This window comes from Glandiceps talaboti, chromosome 10, assembly GCF_964340395.1.
Source record: "Glandiceps talaboti chromosome 10, keGlaTala1.1, whole genome shotgun sequence".
NCBI classification, from domain to species: Eukaryota; Metazoa; Hemichordata; class Enteropneusta; family Spengelidae; genus Glandiceps; species Glandiceps talaboti.
The window spans coordinates 5,877,447-5,902,288 of NC_135558.1; the positions used below are offsets into that span (position 1 = coordinate 5,877,447).

General features: G+C 34.7%; 2 protein-coding genes across 2 annotated transcripts in view; one reads left to right on the forward strand and one right to left on the reverse strand.

Moving 5' to 3' along the window:
- Nucleotides 1-12,298, reverse strand: LOC144440981 (tektin-like protein 1). Its single transcript, XM_078130476.1, has 5 exons — nt 11,768-12,298; nt 7,283-7,387; nt 6,122-6,574; nt 5,684-5,893; nt 1-3,219 (listed from the first exon to the last, which is right to left on the reverse strand). The coding sequence occupies exons 1-5, from the start codon at nt 12,164-12,166 to the stop codon at nt 3,037-3,039; spliced, it is 1,350 nt and encodes a 449-aa protein (XP_077986602.1). The 5' UTR covers nt 12,167-12,298; the 3' UTR covers nt 1-3,036.
- Nucleotides 12,299-12,844: 546 nt separating this feature from the next.
- The window catches only part of LOC144440841 (uncharacterized), a 34,565-nt gene continuing 22,567 nt past the window's right edge, over nt 12,845-24,842 (forward strand). Inside the window, exon 1 of the mRNA XM_078130262.1 lies at nt 12,845-15,559. Within this exon, the coding sequence (XP_077986388.1) occupies nt 12,995-15,559 (2,565 nt within the window). The 5' untranslated portion in view covers nt 12,845-12,994. The remainder of the gene's footprint in view (nt 15,560-24,842) is intronic.

The following is a 24,842-nucleotide window of genomic DNA, read 5'->3' on the forward strand; positions in this document are numbered from 1 at the left end:
ACTCTTTATTGTAATGATATATACACTGGTATGCAATGGTGACAAATCAGATATCAAAATATTAAAATTTAAATTTTTTGTTCAAATCTCAGAATTATTGTGCAAAAAGGTGCCCAGTTTGGAATGTAACAGTCGTAAACAGCATGGACAACGCTCTGCACAGTCAAACATCACACACAAAAACACACATCTAACTTTTGGACGGATTTTGAAAAATAGACACTAGTTTCTGTTTGAACAGAATTGCATGAAGATAAAGCTAAATGTTACAAATACTAAAATGGTCTGACAACTCTATATGATAATTACCAAGTAGATATGGTATCTGTTACTCCCTATTTGCTAATAAAAAGAACTCTTCCTTCATACTAAATTACAGGGTGAATCCAAATTTTTTGGACAAATAGGGATGTTGGGTCAACGTGAAGTGTGGTAATGTGAGTCAATTAGTATTAATGGTGACTTTATTTGTTCTTCTGCCAACCTTTCCACCTCTATTTCTGTGAATGTTTGGTTTGGTCCCTTTACACAGCAGTAGTCGGTTGGTCTAATCAACCATGAGGCAAGGGGTGAGGTAGGTTGCAGACTCTATGTTTTGACAGTATAAACACTGCAGCTTTGAAGATAAAAGTGTGTCTATGGCTATCATATATTAGCTTATTATTTCACTATTAACATACCCTGAACCTTACAATATATAACTAGTAATACTTTCATTCACTATAGCTTGGTACAAGTGGGAGGATATCCACTGCATCAGAAAAATCTACATGTACATTGGACATGCCAACCACACCTAGTTTTAACTCACACAATCTGTTAAAACTAACACAGTGTCATAGTACAGAGAACATGGTAAATTCACACCTGTCATAACTCAGTTGATTTCTGGCATGCGTTTTCTTGTACAATCTTTCAGTATACCAAAGCTATATATATATGTACTTCAGTGAAAAGTCAAAGTTTGTCGGTAAAAAGATGGAAATGGTAAAGCTGCATGGAAGTATCAGGATAGTGAAATGTACAGAACAAATTAAAACTAAAAAGTTAGTGAAATGTAAACTGAGTAAGAAAGCACACCCTGCAGGTAAATAATACTGATTGAACATTAAAGCACTGTAATTCAAGGTACTAGTATGCACAAGGCACTTACAAAGACCCAAAAAGACGGGAGACACGCATATTTAATACTGAAATATCCCGATATGTGAAGGCAATGATGGTGAAAAAGCAGATGCATCATTTCGCATTAATACTTGCATTTCAATGAATCTACATTTCATTTTGACTGCATTCAGAAACCCACATCAATTTCAACTTCAGACCACTAGTTGTTTGGTGGTCTGAGTTTATTTCCACTAAAACACTTACCAACAAATTTGTACCCATTCTAGCAAGTTCAATGTTAGAAGCTATATGGTATATAAACACACAAACCATGTGATTGGTAGATATGGGAAACTTACACGTAATAAAGTCCCTTAAATGTCCTAAAATCACAGATGTTTTGAGATCATACTCTTTTAACTAGAGAGGGCGGTGTAAGATAGCAGGGTGTATATAAATCACTATAGTCACATGGTTTATACAGCTTACAAGGTGGTACACAATTTAATAACTTTAACTTAATACTGCAAGATTTTGTTTTCATTTTTGTTCGAAAGAAGTATTTGTTCTTAAACCTACGACCACTATAAGAATTCTTATAGTGGTCTGAGCTTAAACAGATGCATACTGGAATGTAAATGCCTGTCTTTATAATTATCTTTGGTAAAAGGTTGTACTTTTCAAACACTAACACACAGTATAATTTAACGTGCATTTCAGTAAGTTCCTTAATTTTGTGATTTTAGAGTATCAGTCTTATGGCGTTGAAAGTCAAAATGACTGCATGCATAGTTTAATATCTCTAGGTGAACGTATCTTTACATTGTTTTGCTTCAAAAATGTTTACAAATTGGATTCATATATGTCTGTGTGAAATAGACATGACTTTGTTGACTGTGTAGTGTTCATTTCACCACTACTCATTGCTCTCCATTGATACATTTTAATACACATGGTCACGCCTAGTTCTAATCTGATGTCACATTCTGTAAAAGTTGAGAGGCAATTAAGTATCACATGACAACTTCAGTCAAACGGGAAGAGAACAGACTCAACGTTAGGTTGCCAGACACAGTCGCAACCAAATCATTGAGTCCACGACTTCTCAACCAATCTGACAGTGAAGTTTGTAATGTTATCAGTTTGCTAACCCCCAAAATTTATTTCACCGAAATGAACACAGAAATTTTCATAACTGAACATAAATTTGTTGTAACAATTTCATATAGCTGGCACAAGAGTGTATCTTAAGACATTGTCACTGAATTTACAGTGAAATAACAGACTACATACGTGTCCGATATGTACACAAGATAATTTTAGATATGGCTGCAGTATTATATATTTCAGCATGATAACGTGGTGCATGAATGTTTATCTTGCACCAGTTACATTTGACCCACTACAACACTTCCTAACTTCTTCCTATTTCTATTCATTAAATATAATCAATGTCAAACTACTAGCATCTAATATTTACAAGTTTCACTTTAAAAAGTGGCAAATTTACACACTACAAACCCCTCTCACAGAAAATGAACCCATCTGGCTATATTCATATACTAGAGGGCCATACCATACGGTCATCAAAGTAGGGGGTTTGCAGGCGTTGTGATGGTGATGAAATCTTACCACGATAATTGCCACATAAATCACATCACAAATTGCATAGGTCAAAGTGATCGGTTTCACTGAAGTCTTCTGCTTCGTTTACTTCATAATTTACAAATTACAAATTACAGATTGGTGCAAGTAAGGTGGGCCATGACATGCAGCAAAACACTTCTAGTAAGTTCACACTTGTTCAATTATAAAAATTTGCAGAACACATGATTTTGAAATCTCCTTTTGCTTCAATTTTTTTTTTGTTCGTCTTAACTTTGTCTCTCACTCATTTGAAAATTACTTTCTATGGTGTGGTGTAAATATTTACGCACTTCCCATCACCCAGCGATGGTTGGCACGGCGACGACGCAGACGTATTATTGAAGCATCCACGGATGCAGCTCCACGTTTATCATGTATATCATCTTCGAGCCTCATTCTAGCCAACTGCAACATACCAATATTACGACTAGTAGCATAGAGCGATGCATCTAACCCTGCTGCACCCTGTTAAGCAATGAAAATGACAATATGTTATTTCAATATGCAAGCTAAATCTTATGCTTATAGAGAGGGGCTTTACCCCAAGATATCTAAAATAATAAAACACATTTATAAAGCAACATATTTATGTATTTTGTGAACTCTCATCATTACATCATTCTATTTTTAAGTTACAAATGGTAGAGATTCATCCCATATCATTACAAAGTGACAGGTGTGGCACTGTGACCCCACAATAAAAATATATGGTTTACATTTACATAACAATGCATTTGTTTAGTTATAGCAATATTCCCTTGATTGCCTCACTGAATTATGGCAGAGGGTGTTTTGTGTGTCACTGTGTGTATGTGTATGTATGTGTGTGTGTGTGTGTGTGTGTGTCTGTATGTGTGTGTGTCTGTGTGTGTGTGTGTGTCTGTGTGTGTGGGGGGTGATTTACCTAACCTAATGAATAACACTGATGTAGGAAATTACACATACAATTTGTAGTATTGATATGTGACTGGTACAATACAGTAAACAGTCCTTTTCTGTGGTTACCATGGTGATTGAAGAAATTGGTATGAATGACATATACAGTATTTATTTAAGACAAGAACAAAAATAATTCACTGTGTTATAATGTCTCCATTTTCAGCAAATAACAATCTACTAAATTGAAGCAATGAAATCAGTGTATGTATCTCAACTATGGCTATCCACTGAAAATTGATATCTGAAATTTAATACACATTTACATGTAAGAAGATCCATTTCAGTGACATTTGAATATACAGCACCCATAGTAATGATTTCTCTATATTTTTTCCTATCGTCTGTTTGCTTTAAAATTGAAAAAAAAAATTTACATGGGGTATGAGATGGGATTTCAACTCAATTCATTTGAGTGAACAGAATACTAAGTTGATGACAACAATTTTTTGGGAAATGTTTTGTCCAAATTATAATATTAATAAAACTATTCAGCATCATATTTATATTATATACTGTGTTTATATCATATTTATAGACTGTGTTTATATTATATTTATAGACTGTGTTTATATTATATTTATATACTGTGTTTATATCATATTTATATACTGTCTTTATATCATATTTATAGACTGTGTTTATATTATATTTATAGACTGTGTTTATATTATATTTATATACTGTGTTTATATCATATTTATACGGTATTTATATAATATTTATAGACTGTCTTTATATCATATTTATAGACTGTCTTTATATAATATTTATATACTGTGTTTATATCATATAATTATTATTTATATACTCATCATATACATATCATATTTATATACTGTATTTATATCATATTTATAGACTGTCTTTATATCATATTTATAGACTGTGTTTATATCATATTTATATACTGTATTTATATCATATTTATAGACTGTTTATATTATATTTATAGACTGTGTTTATATTATATTTATATACTGTGTTTATATCATATTTATACGGTATTTATATAATATTTATAGACTGTCTTTATATCATATTTATAGACTGTCTTTATATAATATTTATATACTGTGTTTATATCATATAATTATTATTTATATACTCATCATATACATATCATATTTATATACTGTATTTATATCATATTTATAGACTGTCTTTATATCATATTTATAGACTGTGTTTATATCATATTTATATACTGTATTTATATCATATTTATAGACTGTGTTTATATCATATTTATATACTGTATTTATATCATATTTATAGACTGTGTTCATACCATATTCATGATATCCTATAGGAAATAAACTGATTGAAAACACTGCATAGGTAGTATACACTACAAGTATAATATACTTATATTGGGTTTTGATCAAGTTTATTGCACAGACACTGGACAACAAACTAAATTAAAACCAAAGTGGTTATGTAAACTTTAGCACACATTTCGTAATTAATTTCATAACATAACCCATAGTGATGACATTATGTAAAAAAATAAGATTTTTCATAACATAACATAACATTTCATTACTTAATCTTCATCCTAAATAATGACTAGTCCTTACTTTTAATAATAAACCTTGTGACAGAGTAGTCTTATTGAATTCTCCTTCAGGGTTTGAAATTAACAGCAGTCCTAAGTCCACAGACTTACAATTCTTGTCATGGGGCTACCATAATTTGCAGCTGGTAGCCCACTTAGGCTACTATATATACTGATTATGCAATGGTTTCAAGGATAGAATATTTACAGACAATCTGACATGAAAGTATTTTAATAACATACATATTTCCAATAGAGGAATTCTCTGTTCAGTTCAGGAATATGGGACTATTGGTCACCATCCTTGGGCTACAACTTTCTGAAATTGGTGGCCCACTGGGACTACCAAAGAAAAATGTTAATTTTGAGCCCTGTTTTCCCCGTGAGTGTACATCGCCATCATAAATATTCACATAGTTGTGATGTTTAACTGACCTTGATAATATCTTGTGCTTCAGGTACATTAGTACCAGGATGGCGTTGATACACACGTACAGATGGACGGTCAAGTCTTTCACGTGTCATCATATCGGCTTGTGTCTCTGGACCGAGAGTGTAACCTTTGGCCTTTTCTGTAGCGTCATACCAACGCTGTGCTCGGTGAATTGCAGCACGGTTCTCTCCAGACTGGACTTGTAGATGTTGCTATGGAAACAAACACACATGAGTTAGTGACTAGATCTGAATTAAACAACGATTTTCAATTTCTAAATTTCGTTTTTGGATAATACTGTTATTTTGTCTGCTAATCAGAGATCATCAAAGTTTAATCAGAACTGTACACTCAGTAATCATGACATCAATCTGACAGAAAAACATGAATTAAGATTCAAAGATATAAATTGTAATTTATGATAAAAGTGAGTCCCTTACTTTAAGTGAAACAGTTTCTGACAATTTCATTGTAAGGCCATCGTTAACAGCTTTATGCGATGCTCTTTGTATTTGTTCCGTTCTATTGATGGTGTCTTCAACTTCTCGTCTCAGGATGCAGGACTTGTTACGTGCTTCACGAGCTTGTGCCATGGCAGCTGCCGCTTCAGGTGTGTATGGACCAAGAGGATCGAGTACAGGAGATGAGGACCGTTCATTTTCTCTGCCATCGTGTGCTGGAGTTGCTGACCTTCGACCTTCATCACGCATATTGAAATTAATTTGTCGGGAATAACCAAGACCTTCAGCTCCAAATGTTGGTCTTGTGACATGATGCATGTTACGTGAATTTCTTCCATTAGTTACTGAAGATGCTGCATGACAAACAAGATCTAAAACACGTTGACGTTCTTGTAGCACAGCTCCCAATCGTCGACGAGCCTCATCCAGTGCCTGAAAGATTGAAAATTGTACATTGTACAAGATATACTTCTTAAACCTCCAAAAATATAAATGTAATTTATGCCTCATCCAGGATCCCGGAATGAAAAGTGAACAGAGAGACTCATCCAGGATCCCGGAATGAAAAGTGAACAGAGAGACTATTCAAATATATCAAGCCTTCTCTCTTCATGATGTTATACAGTGATGTAAATAGGTGAAGACAAGTCTATAGACTTTTCCAATAAAACAATGTCCTCTACTCAGTATAGTGATCAATGAAAAAAAAATATATTAAAGTAAAGAGACCTTTTCAATCAATTGTGCCCTCTAGTGGTGAAACAATGTATATGATCAAGAATACAAGTCAACAGACATTTAAAAATGTATATACAGTACTATATATATATATATATATATATATATATATATATATATATATATATATATATATATATATATATATATATATATATATATATATATATATATATATATATATATATATATATATATATATATATATATATATATATATATATATATATATATATATATATATATATATATATATATATATATATATATATATATATATATACCCCTTAGGTAAAGTATAACTATAGGAAGGGAGGAAATATGAAGGGGACAAGTTGAAGGGAAACGAAGACATGCATACAAATAATGGGAAAGAAAGAAGGAATGGGAAAGTTGACTTACCTGCAGCTGTCTTTGTACATTTCTCAGCTGGGCTTCTAACATTTTCTTTAGTTCTAATAGTTGTTTTCTTTCTGATTCCAATAAGGAGTCAGCACCATCTAATGGCTACAAATTAAAACAAAAATAACATACAGGTTTATGTTACATGATAACTGGTACCTTTGACATGGAAATTTAGCAACAGAACATGGCAAGTTTTAAATATTGATAAAAGTGGGACATAATCTTTTTTTTTTAAATATTAAATTTTATTTATGTGGGCTCCTTTATTTGTAATCGTGGATGTTACTCAAAGTGTCGTTTTGATAATATTTAACTACTGCATGTAAATCTGTAAGTATACTACCATGCTTAATACCATACTTACTTGCAGATTAGATACAAATTCAAGGTTTCTCAATCATCTCAGTTATATGTTTTTCTCTTTGCTTGAGATATCGATATGTACTGGTAACATGGATTGTATCTGTTCTTCTCCTCTTTAACCCCCTCCCTCTGCATTCCCCCAACCCTCCAAAAAGAATAATTGAAGCAACAATGATTTGTTCTTGGAGCCACACACCCCCTCTTCTCCCCCCCCCCCCCCCCACCTCCCCAACAACAAAAAGTTATGATTTACACCTATTATTAAGAATCAGTTCACTAGATAACGATAAGCTATCATTTCATATTACATATTAGTGACAAAGCCAACATAATTGACTTGGCAATTGAAAAAAATCTCTATCTCATATCCACAAACAAATGGTATTAAAGTTGAGCTCCAATCAAGCATGCTGTTGTAAACCAACCCATAACAAATTGCTACACTTATTGAATGTACCCATAACAGTAATTATTTAGTACTTTGTCTGAATAAGTACCTTGTCTGAATACGTAATTTACCATTTCAGCTTTCACATGCATGGTTACACATACTACCTGTTTTTCATTTCCGTTTTTAAATGACAACTTTATGCAAATTTTCATAATCACCTTTCAATGGGATAAATATTTGACAAAGGTATTCATGGCTCAGGGCAACCAGACTGACTTGAATACCTACTAACTAATCCTATATCAGGATGTGTCATTCAACTGGTCTTGATTCCATCAAACAATACACTTTAAGAATGTGACAAGAAAGTGCCTAGTAACAATGTAATGGGAACAGATTTAATGTGCTGCTGTACACGTTCACTTGACTTTTTGTTGCGGGATTTTAGCTTTTTAACTCTGCTACCAGGCAGAATAAAATAACAAATGCATTAAAATTAAACTTGCAACTTTATTGACAATTTTACAAATACTTCAACTTTTGATTAACTGATTTCATCATAGTTTCTTTTTTGTCTGAAAACTGTGACAATTAAATTGCAAATGTTTTGAATTTCTATAAAAAATGATGACGATAAACTTTTTCAAACATTTATCTGTACAAGATTTGGTTTTTGATTCAAGTTTAAACAAAAGTTGATATGTCTCAAACTTTGATTGAATAATTTCGGCAAGAGAGTGTTTGATACAAGAGAGGTTAAAGTTCGTTGCCATGGCATCTGAATATCTGTTGAGAATGGTCTGGCGATACAACACTGGAGCACATTCCTTGTCTGTGACTAAAGTGACTTGACATTTCTGGATTTGACATTGATATTTGTTGTCATTTCTGCTTACTTGTCAAGTGGTGATCAGTAAAGTGATCTTTGCTCCCTGTCTGTCTGGCTGGTAGAGTCAATTACTCAAAATAGTTATTGGAAATGAAATTGACTAAACAAATAAATAATATGGACTGCACAACTTGTAACTTTTGCACTTTAATCTTGGTTGATGGTTGGAAAAAAATGTCAACAAACAATAGAAAAAATACGAAAATAGGAACATTATTCTTTTAAAAAGAAGTTATCCAAGAACTACCATATATTAGGTATGCAGTACTTTCAAAATATATTTAAAAAAAAAATAACTTTAATAACTATAAGTTTTCCATATTTGTATCAATTCTATCTTTATTATTATTATATTTATTATTATTATATCTAAGTCTCTACTGTGACTGCATATTTGAATTTTAGAAAATTAATCAAAACTACAAAGAATATGGGCCTCCTGGTATAATCAATCCTCCTGGTATAAAGTTCTCTATGCCTATGTAGCCAAGATACATGAAGCAATTTGTGAGCAATTCATCGCATGTGACGAGGCTAGCAACTATGACCGGGTGCATATACTGGGCAATTCACTTAGCAATGTGAGAAGCAACTTGCAACGAATTGCAGAAAATCCAACATGTCAGATTCCCTGTGATGCTCCTGGCAACATCGCAAGGCCCTGCAAGTATGTTACATACATGAAGCAATCTGTTGTATGTGATGAATTGCTTAGTGAGTTGATCACCCAATTACCTTGTGTATCCAGGCCGATAGTCATCGTTTTTTGTGCGTCATATGTATGTCTTTTAATACTATATTATAACATTTCATTTCAATGACTTCTACTGTTTATTGCACATTAAATCTTGTTTGTAATTTTAGGTCAAAATTAAATCCAATAATATTGGCAATATATCAGAAAGAATATAAAGAGATTTTGGTGAAGGGCATTGAATTTGATATTTGTGTAAGGACATGTACTTTACAGAAGTTCAGTAAATTAAGTTGCATTGAAAAACATACGCAAGATTTGTTGTTGTGTTTTGCTTAGATACAAGAACTTTGGTGGTAGTGAAGCCACAAAGTACAAACTTATCCAAACGGGGGGGGGGGGGGGGGGGGGGGGTGCTGACCTCATGTAGAGTTTTTTTACCCCTTCCTAACAACACCTTGACGTTCTAGAAAACATAAAACTGTCATTAGTTACGCTCTCTGTGGCTTGAGTAGTTCAGTATATACTTAGGTATTATTTTCACAGTCTTTCAACTTTTTATACAACCCAACTTTGATAAATGTGTCACCTTTATCCTGTTACTGTGTCCATACCTGTTTAGTTGATTTGGCCTAATCCCTGATAAGTGGGTAACACTGTAACAGCTCAGTGTTGGAGGAGTTATGTAATGGCTTGTACAAACAAATAAACACCACAATATAACAATGGTTGCCCATGGTATGCATCAATTAATGATAGTGTTTAATGATGTATTTTTAATGAATGCAGACACTGAGACAAAAAGTAATCAATTTCACCTCATTGTTTAACACAATTAACAAACAGACTATAATAATGACACCCATGTATCTGAAATTATAACAATCCAGACATTGTTTGATATAAAATGCAGTTTGATAGTGTCTGTATTGTGTTTATTATTTTGATGACTTCAGCGTCTATGGATACCTATTATAATGATGAGTTTTTGCTGTTATCAAATACAATCTATCCTGGCAGCTCTGAATAGTATCAAACCCATAATAGTTTAATGGTATATTGAATCGCATCAAATACATTAAGACCTTTAAATTAATTAAAGTGAGATGTGGATTTTTGATTACTATACTTCAGTAACAAGACATATCAAGTATCATTCATCAATAAACATGCACCAATTACTTTGGAAAAAGGACCCATTCTATCCATTGACACTATTTTATGTGGATCATCAAAAAGTAAATGATCACTGCCCTGTAGGCTAGTTTCGACAACAATGGGAAATAGCCCAAAGGGTTTTGTTATAATCTCCACAGTAGCACCAACAATGTGATTAGATGTCTGTGTGTATTCACTTGTCCACTCCAATTGAATTTTTCTCATCTGACATGTCTCTGTCAAGTAACTTCTCATCTATATGTCAGTTTATAATGGGTAATAAAACTTAAAACCATCCTATAGATTGTGAAAATAGAAATTTAAAATTGATGCTTCAAAATCTACTCAAACAAGACAACCAAATTAATACACATTTGTCACATTTGATAATTACTATTAGTATGAACAGGTGTATGAAAGAAAGTTTTTTATTTCAATACTTTAATACCATGTTTGTGACATTTTAGCTTTTGGTAATATTTGTATATCTAATACAACTACACACAAAACGTTTCCAGTTTATTGACATATTCTAGAAGTCCTAGAAATAGCTTGGTTACTTGTTAGACTTCAACAAACATGTGTTGTAACAGTTTCAACAAAGAGGCTGTTGTCATCACTTGAATTTATTCAAATGTAGTCTGTTTTATTCTCAAATCCCCAGAGATTAACATAAATAATCATATCCTACTTGGTATGCTATAAAAGTAAGAAAATTGATACACCTGTCAATACGTTAAAGAAAGTTCTATACAAACGACACTTCAGACATATCTTGAACATCTCAGACTGACATTGTTTGTGTTATTATATTATTTGAAAGGCCTTCTTAGTTGACAGGAGCCATTTTGAAAGCTCACATTTGATAGACAGGGTCATTATTTTGTTTGGGTAAAAGTTGTTTGCGACTTTAAGTTCACTGAAAGAATAAGAATTAATAAGAACATTAATAACAAAGGTAGATTATTCACTGTTAATATCACTCACCCTTTCGCGGGACGGTCTTGATATACGCACTTCCATGGATAGTTTGTTCAGTGATATGTCTTTTCGTCTGTGTTCTAAAGCCTTCTCGAGTGCCTCTTTCTTCCTGATGAGTAACTTAATTTCTTCGTTCGTTTCAACCAGACTTTCTCGTAGTTTGACTACTACAGCTCGTGTTTCTCTCACATAACAATGAACAACTTCGTTGCTCTGCTGAGCACAAGTGTCCCTTAGTGATGGTAATGGGTCTAAGGTACGGCCAAGATCGCAGCCCTTGTCGCTCTTTTTCACCACTTCCTGCGACACTTTGATCGTTTTCAGAGACGAGTCCCGCCAGCTCGAAGGACCGATTACTGCCGTTGCGAGAGGCACCGACGGGCGTGATTTCATCATGGTCGTCATTTTAAGTCCATTTGGTTCACCAAACCAAGTTTCAATGCTAACAAAATATACAAAATGGCCCGACGTGTCAGCCGAAGCCCAACTGCAGAACACCGCTATGTATGTGATTATGGTTGTCCGACTCAGAGCGTCGGTGCGTAACACGTGTTGCCAAGCAACTTTACTTCGCGGAGACAATCTCCTCAACATTTAGGTGGCACCGAACACATTTTGTAAGATTATCTCTGATTGGATAAAACATTCAACTTCAAGAATTTTTTACATGTACAGTAAATTATACAAATTGTTAGTTAAATTCAATAATGGAATTAGAAAAGTTGTGGTGGCATGGTGATAGAGTAATAAGACACATCTTGTTTTCCGAATAAACAATGTGCTTTCTATTTCAAACAATGGTGTTACACCACCACTGATAGCAATTTGATAACATATTGAATATGAAGCTTAGATAAGTATAAACATTAATATTTTTCTGTCGACGTTATTAAAAATTAAACTCGCAATATATACAGTATATGGTGAGTTTAATTGAATTTGATTAATGTTCTCCGTTGTTGTGTTGCTGGTTGTTGATATTGTGAGTAGGGCGCCGCCAGACGCCATAACTTTCGAAGTGGGTTCGTCCATCTCGCGAGAAATAGCGTGATTTAAGGTCGTAGCTCCGGTATGACGTCACCAGGGTCGCTCTAGTGAATTTTGAAAACCGTGATCACGGAAAACACCTATGGAAATTACAAGCAGAAAAGTTTAATTTTCTTCATAAATTATTAACCACACGGACTATATATTGTCAGATTGAGCACATACACGGAAGGAGGGGCTGCCAAAATGTCGACACCGGGCTGGAAAACAGCGTTGCTGGAGAAGAAGTACAGACGCGACGAGGAACAGAGAAAGCGACAGGAGGAAGATGAGTGGAAATTGGACGCAATGCCGAGTTGGAAACGGGACTTAGTGTTGAAAAAGAGAGCCGGCGTACAGTTAAACAGTTGGAGGGTGACACCCAGGCCTGCTACTGTAAGTAAAAATTCCGATCAAGGGAAAAGGACCGACTTTTCAGCACAGCCTCTCACAAATAAATCTAGCGGTGCGCAAAATAACAGCCGTGACAAAGTCAAGTCGGAAGCCCCCACCCAAAACTATGAACATTCCATAGACGAGACAGATTCTCAATCAGTTGACGATGAAGTCTTTGGGGGAGGCGTTTCTGAAGAACATGTCACTTCCGTACAAGACAACCCTTTCCTTAAATTAGAACGTAAGCGATTGAATTCGGGCAACGGCGAGAAGCCCGTTTTGAACAGGAAACCTCCGAATAACGAGGTCATAGAACTGAATAGGAACACAACCTCTACGACAAATTACAATGCTAACACAAGTCAACATATACCGGCAAATACTTCCACGAGAGGCTTGCAAAACTCAAGCCGGTTGACAACTGTTGATGCAAATGAAAACAAACCTCGTGAACCCGAAGTTATAATTATACCCAAACCCAAAAATATGTTGATTGAAAGTCGAGAAAGACATGAATTGGATACAAAACAAATAAAACTAAGAACTCGTAGCCTGTCACCATCCCCATCAAACAGACGGATAACTGTGGCTAAAGAACAGAATTTGTCGGACAGTGCTAACTCGAGTCCAAGGACGCCTACAAGTCCCTCATCGCTCAGTCCAAGAAGTGGAGATGATGATAGTGAGGACAGTGTTGAGAAAGGCAAAGTGAACAGATTGATGGGGATGTTTGGTAAACCAGTGTCACAAAGTGAGCGTAATGATTTCAGAAGAGGTCGTTTGAACAGTTTGGATAGAAACACCTACCAGAAACCAAGTAGTCAAAGTCATTCTAGTAAAGTGACCACAGGTGGAAAACCTCCCCTTCCACCATCCACTGTGAAGTCAAAGCCACCAATAACGCCAATGACAACTGTGACCACACATTATGGTTACTCAGCACACAGTCGACCACCTCCCTCACAGCCTGTACCCCAAGTCAGTAAGGTTGACCTTAAACCTGTAGAAACAGTGCCTTCAAGGATAACTACAGAGGAAGAGGAAAATATTCCAATGCCAAAACCAAGAAAACCTAAGAAGCAAAAGCTAGATGCTAGTACTATAATACGCCTTGAAAACAGTGAGCCAGTTAAACGACCAAACTATGCAACTAGAATATCCCCCTCTGTAGATGATGAAGCTGATAGTCGTGATAAGGAGTCTTTGAACTCTGTGAATGAAAATGATTATTCGGATCAAGTGGTGAGGAGAAGACATCCACCAAAAATACAACCCCTTGATGTTAAAGGAGATGATGACGAAGAACTACCAAAGCCTAATACTGTATCTAATATACGACATTCTTTTAGCGAGTATAACGGGCCAGTTCCAGTTCCAACTCCTGCTCCAATACCAGTAAATAATACCAAACGACGAGCACCTCCACCCCCATCACAACCTACTTCAACTGAGAAACGTGCACCTCAACCTCCGATACAACCTACTTCAAGTGATATCAAGCCACAGAAAGATAACAGTGCCAATGTAACGGTAATATCAAACAAAATAACAACTCAGAAACCTGCACAAATTAAAACAAATGAAGCAATACCAGGTACGAATACCAGTAGAAGTAAAGAGCCAATATCTCAACCAATTTTGACAGAAACACAAACGTCTGTTAATAAACAGACCATCGTAATGACCCCAGTTACCAAAGAATCTAATGTGAACGCTGACTCGGATATCAGGCAAGCTGTAGAGGAGCTAAAAAGTGTGGGAACAACATTTCGTGTCACACCACGAAAAGACAAAAACTCTGCTAAGAATGAAACTAAGAAAGATAATACCAAGAATGTGTATGATGCTAAAAAGCCTACAGTAAATGAAATGAATGATAATAGTATAACATACACTAAAAAGACTACTTTGACTGTAAAAAGTGTTTCAAGAACAACACCTATATTTACATCGGAAGACAATACTAAAGTGCAAGAAAACCATACAGAAAGTAGAGATGAAGAAGATATTCCAGTTAGTAATATTGATGATATTCCAGTTAGTAATATTGATGATTTGTTAACACCTCCAACATCGCCAACAAAAGAAAGTCTACCAGAATTGAAACAAGAAACCATTGTTGTACAAAAAGAAAACAAAGTCATTGTAAGCAATAAGACTGAAACACCCAAACCTGTACAAAATGGAGAAATTGTTAGAAATGGTACAAATGTCACTGAACAGAAAAACGTTGAACCTGTTAATGAATTTGTGAAAGTTCCATTGAAGAGGATATCAGTTGGAAAACACAAAAAGATTTCAATGTACAGGTTTATTGGTGAGAATGCCCCTACTGGTAAACCATCTATGCTAACAAAGTCAAGACAAAATATGAAGGTAAGTTGATATAAATATATTGTTTTGTCACAGCAAATTCTGTAAGGTAAGGTGCTAATACCCATTGGTTAGCACAGACCGACCATGTTGGGTCTGTTTTGGTCACAAATAGCCTAGAGACTTGGCTGTCTGGTTTGACAAGTTGAGATACTGGCAAACAACATAACATTACCAAGCCAGGTAGTCGGGTCTCTTGGCTAGGTTACAAAGGGTACTCCCTTTCCCAAAATGTTATGTCGTTCTCAGTTCTGTTGACTTTGGATTCAATCTGTACAACAGTTCAATATTATGGTGATTCAACACACTTTGTTGACTAATTATAAGTCTACCATTCTCACGGTAAAGACTTGCATGTAGTTCTCTTTTGAATAACTTGACACTTCCACTCCCCACCCCACCATCACCAAAAACACCTATACCCTCTAAACCTGTAGTTGTGCATTCAGATGTTCCTTGAAGGTCAATACATTGACCTGAGTCACATTATTTCTATTTGACCTCCCTTACTACTAAGTCTTCTCCCTCTGTATTGTTGTCACCATGTCAAAATCAATGACTCGGATAACTCAGAATAACCCATTATAATTTGACCACTTCCATCTTATTGCGGTATTTAAACTCTAAATAAATGAATGATGTCATCATAAAAAATTACAAGGTCAGTTTCTTACAAGGTAGTCAGTAGTCAGTCATCCAAAGATTTGAAAGTCATAACAAAGAAAAACAAGATCTATGGGTAGGGCCCGGGCAGGGTCATGTCATTCCAACCACAAATATGCTAGAATTCCAATGGATGCTAGAATTCCAATGGTAAAATAACTCCATGCATGATGTGTTGAGTAAATAAATCATCAAAAAAATAACATAACCGGAAAGAAGTCTTAGAATTCTATTTTGTCAGTTTTCTAACTTTTGAGTGATATTTTTGGTTATGACTCATTCTGACACAACTGGGTGGTTCAGGGGGCTATAAACTTTCATTGTGATGAATAGGTATAGTAGGAGGATGTTGGATGATAAGTATTGGGTGTCCTCCTACCTGTCAATCAAATATAGGTTTATAACGACATCCAGTCATCAGTGACGCACACACAATGGTATTCACATAGAAAGGTCCCATTCACCACTACTGACCATGTGTAAAAAATGTGTTTCCAAAAAATGTCTCTAATTTTCTTGGAATTTTTGTAAATCACGATTACTTTGAAACTAAAAACATTGATACCACGTATATGCTAGTACCGACAGTATAAGAATTCAGCTCAGATAAAGTGTTAGAAATTGACCAAAATAGATTTTCAATAATTTTATATGGAAAGTGGGTACTGAACAGTTTAATATGGTAGGGTATTGTCAAGGACACACAAAAAAGGGATAAGAATAAAACGCAGGATATAAATTGGTTTGCAAACTGTATGCACTATCAAGTAAGGTGATATTTCAACTGTTTGTTGAATTTTGGAATGAAAATTTAATATATAGATGAAAGCATGTATGCATTCAGTGTAGATGATTGCTGTTAGGATTAAACTAATCTTAATATTGATTTCCATAATACTGGGGTATATAATAATGGCGTAATCAAGGATGTAATTTCACTACAAAGATCTATATATACATGTAAAATACAAGCACCATTCATCTCAATTGTCTTTTATATACAAGCTAAGCTGCAATCAGGCAGATTACATTACTGTTTGTGAAATTGATAATTAAAAACTGTAAGGTATGTTGACAGGAATGGGATTGTTATCATAGTTTGATGACCTTGTATTAGATTATTCTCTTTTGTTGCAATTCAAGTATTGCATTGGTACATGACAGGTGAATTCGATAACGATGAAAGAAGGGGTACTGTGCAGGGCACGCCTCCTAGAATATATATTGCTAGCAACAATTTATTTACCATGTGGCAGACAGGTACATGTAGTAACTATTTCTATATGTATTAAATATATAGTGTTGTACAGGTCACACAAAGAGAATGATTATTGAGCAGCAGTGCATGTATTTTAACTAGAGAATGTTTTATAGTGTGTGAGTTTTAGACAGTATTCAAGTATGATTTATGTTGTCATGGAAGGCTTTTACTGATTTCCTTATGCTTGTGTATAACTATAAATGACTTAGGTGCAGTCATCTGTGTCTGGTCACTAGACGGTCGGTGTAAGAGGGTAGACCAGAGATCAGACATTGCAGAGAGGCAAGCATTTCATTATAGGCAGTTAATTTTAACAAGCTTACCATTAAATATTTTGAAAGATATAAATTTGTCGTGATTTAAGATTTTCTTGAAATGGAATGATATTGCTATTAAATGTTCTGTTTTAAATAAAGCCATATAAAGAATTTAAGACTAGCCATTGAGACATTAATAATTGCGGTGTATCAAATATGTCTGGGAAAAAGAACTATGAATGATGACGTTTTTAAATAGACATGACAGAACATGTTCATCTGTTATTCAGGTTGGCAAGGGTAGATGTCATACCACAGGTGATAGTACATTCTCTACAGAAAACGTTTTCATTTCCATACAGTCATATTATATATAATAGGCAGTGACCTCACAGATTTACACATAGCTTGTATGTTGACAAACCTTGCCAGCTGGCTGCTAGGTTTATAGCTGTGAAATCTGTATGCGTCATTTAAATCTGAGCACCCCCATTTTGAGCTATGTTTGGAACTTGCGTAGAGTGCTTTGTAGTGCTGACAATGGATACTGTAAAATGATCGACAGACACTATTCTGTACTGCTGACTATCACATTCCAAGCTGTATAAAAACTACATATATCTACATGTATGCATAAACATGTACACCATAGTAGTGGGGAGTATGATATATTAGTTGTAATTACTGTACAGGATAGAATAGCTATGGTTATGACAACATTAGTAATCACCATTTCATACATGATATTATGCATTTTATGTATATGATGAATTTATAAATAGCCAATGCCATGCTATCATATAACAAATGTAAACATCCACAAGCACAAGAAACTGGAACATGCACACTTTAACTGTGGAACACATACAAATGTACGGACATGCACATGAAAAAGTAGGAACTTAGCTACATGTACATACAGACAAGACTGACACAGACACAGACGCACACATACACACGCAGTCACAAACACGACTGTTTGCCCTCTAAGCCAATTTGACAGCACTGCTGACCACACAATTCTTTGTGACTCACCAAATTTGGTGTTCCCTTTGTCTTACTGTGTGATGACTCATGAGGAAACCTAGTTTTTATAATTTCAACCTACAACAAAAAGTCTTTTATTAGAGGATACGCTGTGTGTTTGCGCACATGCACACACACACACACACACACACACACACACACACACACACACACACACACACACACACACACACACACACACTTCAGTATCTGTTTACACTGTGTATATATAGACCGGATGCATCTTTTATTTGTTAAAAGTCAAGGAATTCCGTCAAATAAACCATAATTAGATTTCATTGACAGATACTTGAAATGGGAGGGACTTGGGGAATTACTATGTTTGTTTTTAACACTTGTGAGTTTGTAGTATGTTTAACAATTAAATAGTAGTTGTATACTCTTTTGATTTCAGTACTGCTGTACATATATGTATTTAAAGGTGTGGTTGAATACTGCATGTAAATTAAATCAGACCACAAGATTAATACATAGTAAACATTTCAAAAGGTGTCCAATTTATGAAGGAAATCACTGGTGAAATGTCTTTCAGATTAATGCCTGTGATCCATAATGTCCTTGTATTGTAGCAATGTTTGAATAACAATTAGATGGAAAGTGAGTAACTCCCAGGGTATTTGCTAAGGTTTAGGTACAGAAAGGAGGAAGTCAGGTACAACTAACATAAATTTAGATTGTAAGATATGTCCTATTGTTCAGTTGTATCAGTGCTGGCTGATAGAGGATAGGGTATTATGTTGTATCTTACATTGTACCATCACTGGCATCAGTTAGTTTGAGAACCCTGGTAAAGTGACTTGCAATATAGGTTTTAATAAAAATTACAAATAAAAACACTGATCAAGGCAGTGACAATGGCGTTGGGGTGGGGTAAAGGAGCAGGGGTTGGGAAATAAAGCACTGATCATACTGTATGACAAGGGGGTGGGGATGAGAGGTAAAGCAGTGTGATCATTGTGTTTGACAAGGGGGAGGGAGGTAAAGCACTGATCATACTGTATGACAGTAGAGCAGTAGTAGAATATTTTATTACAATAAGTTATGAGTAACGTGAGGTAATTCCTCCCACCACATCAGGCGTATATGTCACCTTCAACAAAAATTGATACACTGGCTGTAGAGAAAGGTTAAAAGAAAGGTTACAATGAGTGGACAGCTCATCATATTCGAGTGTCAAGTGACTTGACATACATTGTAATATGTGACTAAATTTATCAAATGTACTCTCTGAATGCTGCACAAATAATCGATACAGTTCAAAGAGCCTCAGCTATGATATGATCAAAATGACATTGTTTTCCTGGGATTTTTGTGTCAAAGTTCAATATTAATGATGATCCATGTGATTTGTACCAGCAATGAGTCAGACAATTACAACTCCACAACTTAGACATTCCAATCCACACCTGTATAATCCACCTATTAAAAAAAACACATATAAAACACAATTGTATTGGTTTATTGAGAGTAAAATTTCATTTTCTTTCTTTTTTTTGGGGGGGGGGGCAGTAATGATCAAGTTTGATAATAGTTATAATAATAATAATACTATACTAAAATAATAATGGTTTATTTTAATACACCTCAGAACTGTGAAAGAATTTTTGTTTTTGTAAATTACATGGAATTCTCAGTACCTGCAATAGCATTTTACCTCATGCTAGAGTGTCAAAATAGAACAAGAAGTTTGAGTTATTGTCATGTGCACCTATATTAATACATGTGAAACACATGGTACGGAAGTTAGAGTGTCGACCAAGAAATTTTTATGATGCACCGAGGCAGTAATATTCTATTTCATATTAAAAGTCTGGGAAAAAATAACAACAATCACTGGAGAAATCTGTGAAAATCTTGTAAAAATTGTAAACCAAAAAAACAGAACTTCTGGTAAACCAATAGAATAAGCTCTAAAACACAGTCATACACAAAAACTGATGTGAACCATCAACAAATTTATTTTCACAAATTGACATGGAACAGAAATGTTGCATTGTTCTATTCATTCACCTACAGCCTCATACCAGAGTAATCCAGCCTGCCAATTATATGTAGTTACAATGTGTGCAATCCCAAATTTTAGTTTACAGTTTGCACTTACATTCAATATTCATACAAGAATTATAAAAACGTTATCATAATATACCACAATTTAAAATTAATTAGATTGATGTTTAATACCTCTCTATATGAAGTGTGATGGAACTATAATCAGCTCTGTTGAATTTTCCATTTATGTAATATTTTACTAATCCCAATCTTGTTAGATTTACACTGATGCTTGGGGACACTTTATTTACAATGTAAATACTGTAGCTAAATATGTACTGGGTGAGACCAGTACAATATGTATATAATGTTTGATATGCTATATGTGAGTGGTGACCTCACCCAACAAGATATTTTTGGGTAGTGAAATTGATGTAGTGAAATTGACACTTATCCTAACATCATCATCATCACATTGATCTTATCTGAAAGTAATTTACCTGAACAAGGTCAAATTCCGTAACTCCCACTGTGGTGAGGTCATTGTCTTTTCACAAGGCTAAACAAGGTATAAGGTCAGTCCTAATAAAGTGTTTCTATTCATACAAGCATGCAGTACATTTCATTTTCTTTGATGAATACTCCCATATAGAATGTTCTATTGCATTGGTATGAATACCCTCGGCTCTTTAAACACATTCATATAAGTGTATTCACCTTCATTTGAATATTCAACACAGAGATCCATAATGCTACCTCACAAACATACTATTCAAATAATAAAATCTAGTTAGGCAAAATACACAATGAACATCACAAATTTCTGTAGCCTGTGTCCCTGTCATTCTCCATGGTATTTCTTATGTGGTGTTAAATTTATACAACAAAACATGGTTGTTTTACAGGGCCAACAGGATGGGGATGAAATAGGTGTTTTAAATGTACATAGTTCAACATGACACACGAACCTGTAAACCTGTTGGAATTTTCAGGTTTATTGTCAGATGCATTGTTTACATACCTGAAATGTAGGAATGTATGTGACCTGTTTTATCATGAACTCAACTTTAGCCTAACTCTATCTTTATTCTGGCCCTTGGTAGTTAAAAGAGTATTTGTACTACCTTACCTTTTAAAGGAAATTTCATAAAGATTATATCTCAAAACATTGGTCACTTGCGTTAACATTCAAACATAGCTATTTTTCAACAGGCTATCATGTATGTTAATATATCCACCACTAGAGTGTACATGTTTATGCATACATGTACATGTACCAACAGTTAATTTTGTGAGAAATAAAACACAGAATATTTAATTTAAAAGTGATTTTATGTCTGTGATTGAATTGTACCAAACTATACAACATATAATGTGATAGCCTAGTGCTGTTCTTCATTGAAAAAAGGGTTGTAGATAATTCAGTACCAAGCATCCAGACTAGTATAGTAGTAGTAGTAATATGAAGGCATGCAGCCTGGTTCATCATGTACATGTAACAACACAATACAAATCATCAAACTGTAGTTAGACTGAACTGGTCCTCCTCAACCAACTACATGTAGTTTTAACCCCCCCCCCCCCCCTTGGGAAAGGTGGTAACTCCCAGAACAACAAAATTGAAAACAAAGGACACCATACAATGTAGAAAGGATATAGAGGTAAATAAAGCAATCAAGCGTACATCAGGTTTTAATCCAAATGCATAGAAATGTACCAGGTTGTGATTAGGTTGATGTGCTACTAGTACTAGTAGACACAATGTATGTAGACAAACCACTGCAGTAACCCATTGTAAACACTTTTCTCATAAAAATGAGAAGTACAATCAATGATTATTTGTCTACCTACGTGTTACTCATCATATTTAACAACATTGTTAGACTGCACCTATTGAATGTAAAAATTGTTGGGTATACAGAAGAACACTTGTCTCAGCCTTCAAAGTGATAATAATTTTTCATTCAAATATTATAAAAGCCAGAAAGAGCTATTTCAACCTGGCTATTAAAGTACTTGACTATCCATAGCCACTATAGCACTGGCTCCTTCAGTCCGTGTGTTTTACTGGAGTGCTAAAATGAAGTAAAGTAATTTGAAAAAAACATTACAATCTGGAAGTGTTCGTCAGTATCAATGTTAAATCAGAAGACCAACTGCCAAGTTAGTATAGTGATGTCCTTCATTGTGTTAGTATCCAGACTACAACCAAGTTGAAACTACCAAAAAAAAGTGTACTACATTATGTTCATATTTTCTACCCTTTGCTTGTATAATCCAAGACTAGTCAAGTATCTGTTGTCCGAGTCTCTGTTTTAGCAGTCTGGCTGTTTTCCCGTAGCGTGCAACTGTGTGCATAGTACTGTGTGCAGGACTAGTTTAGGTTCTGTTGTCTCAGTCAGGGTCTGGTTGTCTTTCTAAACATGCAACGTATGCTTAGAAGTACTGTGTGCAAGACTAGTTGAGATTATAAGCCCTGCAGTCCATATCTGATCTGGATCCAATCTGAATTAAACTGATCCAGATCACATTAATCTGCATTGAATCCACTTTCCTTCGTCACTAAAAAAAGCGAAAGACGGATTCTCTTCAAATTACATTAGCATACGTCCAAACACTACCAGCTTCAATTCAGATTACTTATTATCAAACTAATTCACTTGAGTATGCGCCTGTCCACATCAGACGTAACTGACCACGACTTGATTCAAATTACTTTGATCCAGATCAAAATCCCCACCAGAGTAGGCTTCAATCTGGATCAGTTAATTCAAATTAGATGAATTAACCACAAGTATGGACAGATAAATCAAATCGGATCCAGATCAGATTTTGTAGTTGGGACAGGCTTTATGTTGTCTCAGTCTGTGTTTTAGCAGTCAGGGTCTGGTTGTCTTTCTTAACATGCAACTGTGTGCTTAGTACTGTGTGCAAGACTAGTTAAGATGTCTGAGAGTGTGTTTTAGCAGTCAAGGTCTGGTTGTCTGTCTTAACATACAACTGTTTAGATGATGTCTATTCATGTTACAATTCATTGGGTGTTCTGCATGACTGAAGTCATTGCACCTGTCCTTTCATGCCCATAATTTAGTAGCTGAGAAGTTCATGTCTTTTATCATCGTAAAAATAACAACAGTGGTGCTCTATGCTGCCGTTACACGTGATACATCATTTGGTACATTTTTATAAGCCAACACACATTTACCTGCAGGCATTCTTATTGTAGAGTGGCAAGAAGCCTGTGGTACAATGATACATGTACATGTATACTAGTATGTGCTAAAGTATAATTTATATAATATATATTGTCCAGGTTGTCTGACGTTTGATAATTCTGTACTTGTTCAAGACATGCCCTTTTCAGACCTTATACATGTACCTACCACCACACCACCTCACACCCACCCTGTCATGTCCATACCACCCCACCCTGCCCTGCCTCACCCACACCACCCTACCCCCTTGGCAAAACAGAATCCAATTTCCATCAAAATCTAATTTTCATTAAGATCATGATCATATATCTTTACATAATACCTATTTAAAATTAATGTATTACATGGAATAAATAGCTTGGCAGACATTACTGGTGACTGAATTTCAACCCATTGTAATTAATATGCATTACAGATGTTTGCACAATATAATTAAAAAATATGTTACATTGTATTTGAAAATGTCAATAACTGAAATGATGAATAAAATATATTACTTTGTATTTTGGTCACATTACACGGCTCAATACATCTGTATTTAGAAATGATACTACTTCATTGGATTTGAACAAATGTGTTTCTCATATATATATATTCTTGAGTCAACATACAGACTAACCTGCCAATGTGGCATACAGAGCAGTGACCTCACATAACAGTGTCAGATGGTATACATGACCTGAATTCTACCAAAATGAGTGCTGTTTTATGTAAATATACCGTACTTACACATGTACATCAGGACTATTGTTATGGAGTGTTTTTTGCCATGATTGGGAACCATGGTAACAGGAAGGAACTAATACGGTAAAATATGGTAAAAACTGAAATAGTTTCCATGACATTGTACCTTA

What these genes read in the sequence shown, in the direction of transcription:
- LOC144440981 (XM_078130476.1), bottom strand. Translation starts at nt 12,166, where the DNA reads ATGACGACCATGATGAAATCACGCCCGTCGGTGCCTCTCGCAACGGCA. An exon ending in CAAGACCGTCCCGCGAAAGG is followed by an intron (nt 7,388 to 11,767) that starts GTGAGTGATATT and finishes TTTAATTTGTAG; the next exon opens with CCATTAGATGGTGCTGACTC. An exon ending in CAGAAACTGTTTCACTTAAA is followed by an intron (nt 5,894 to 6,121) that starts GTAAGGGACTCA and finishes TTGTTTCCATAG; the next exon opens with CAACATCTACAAGTCCAGTC.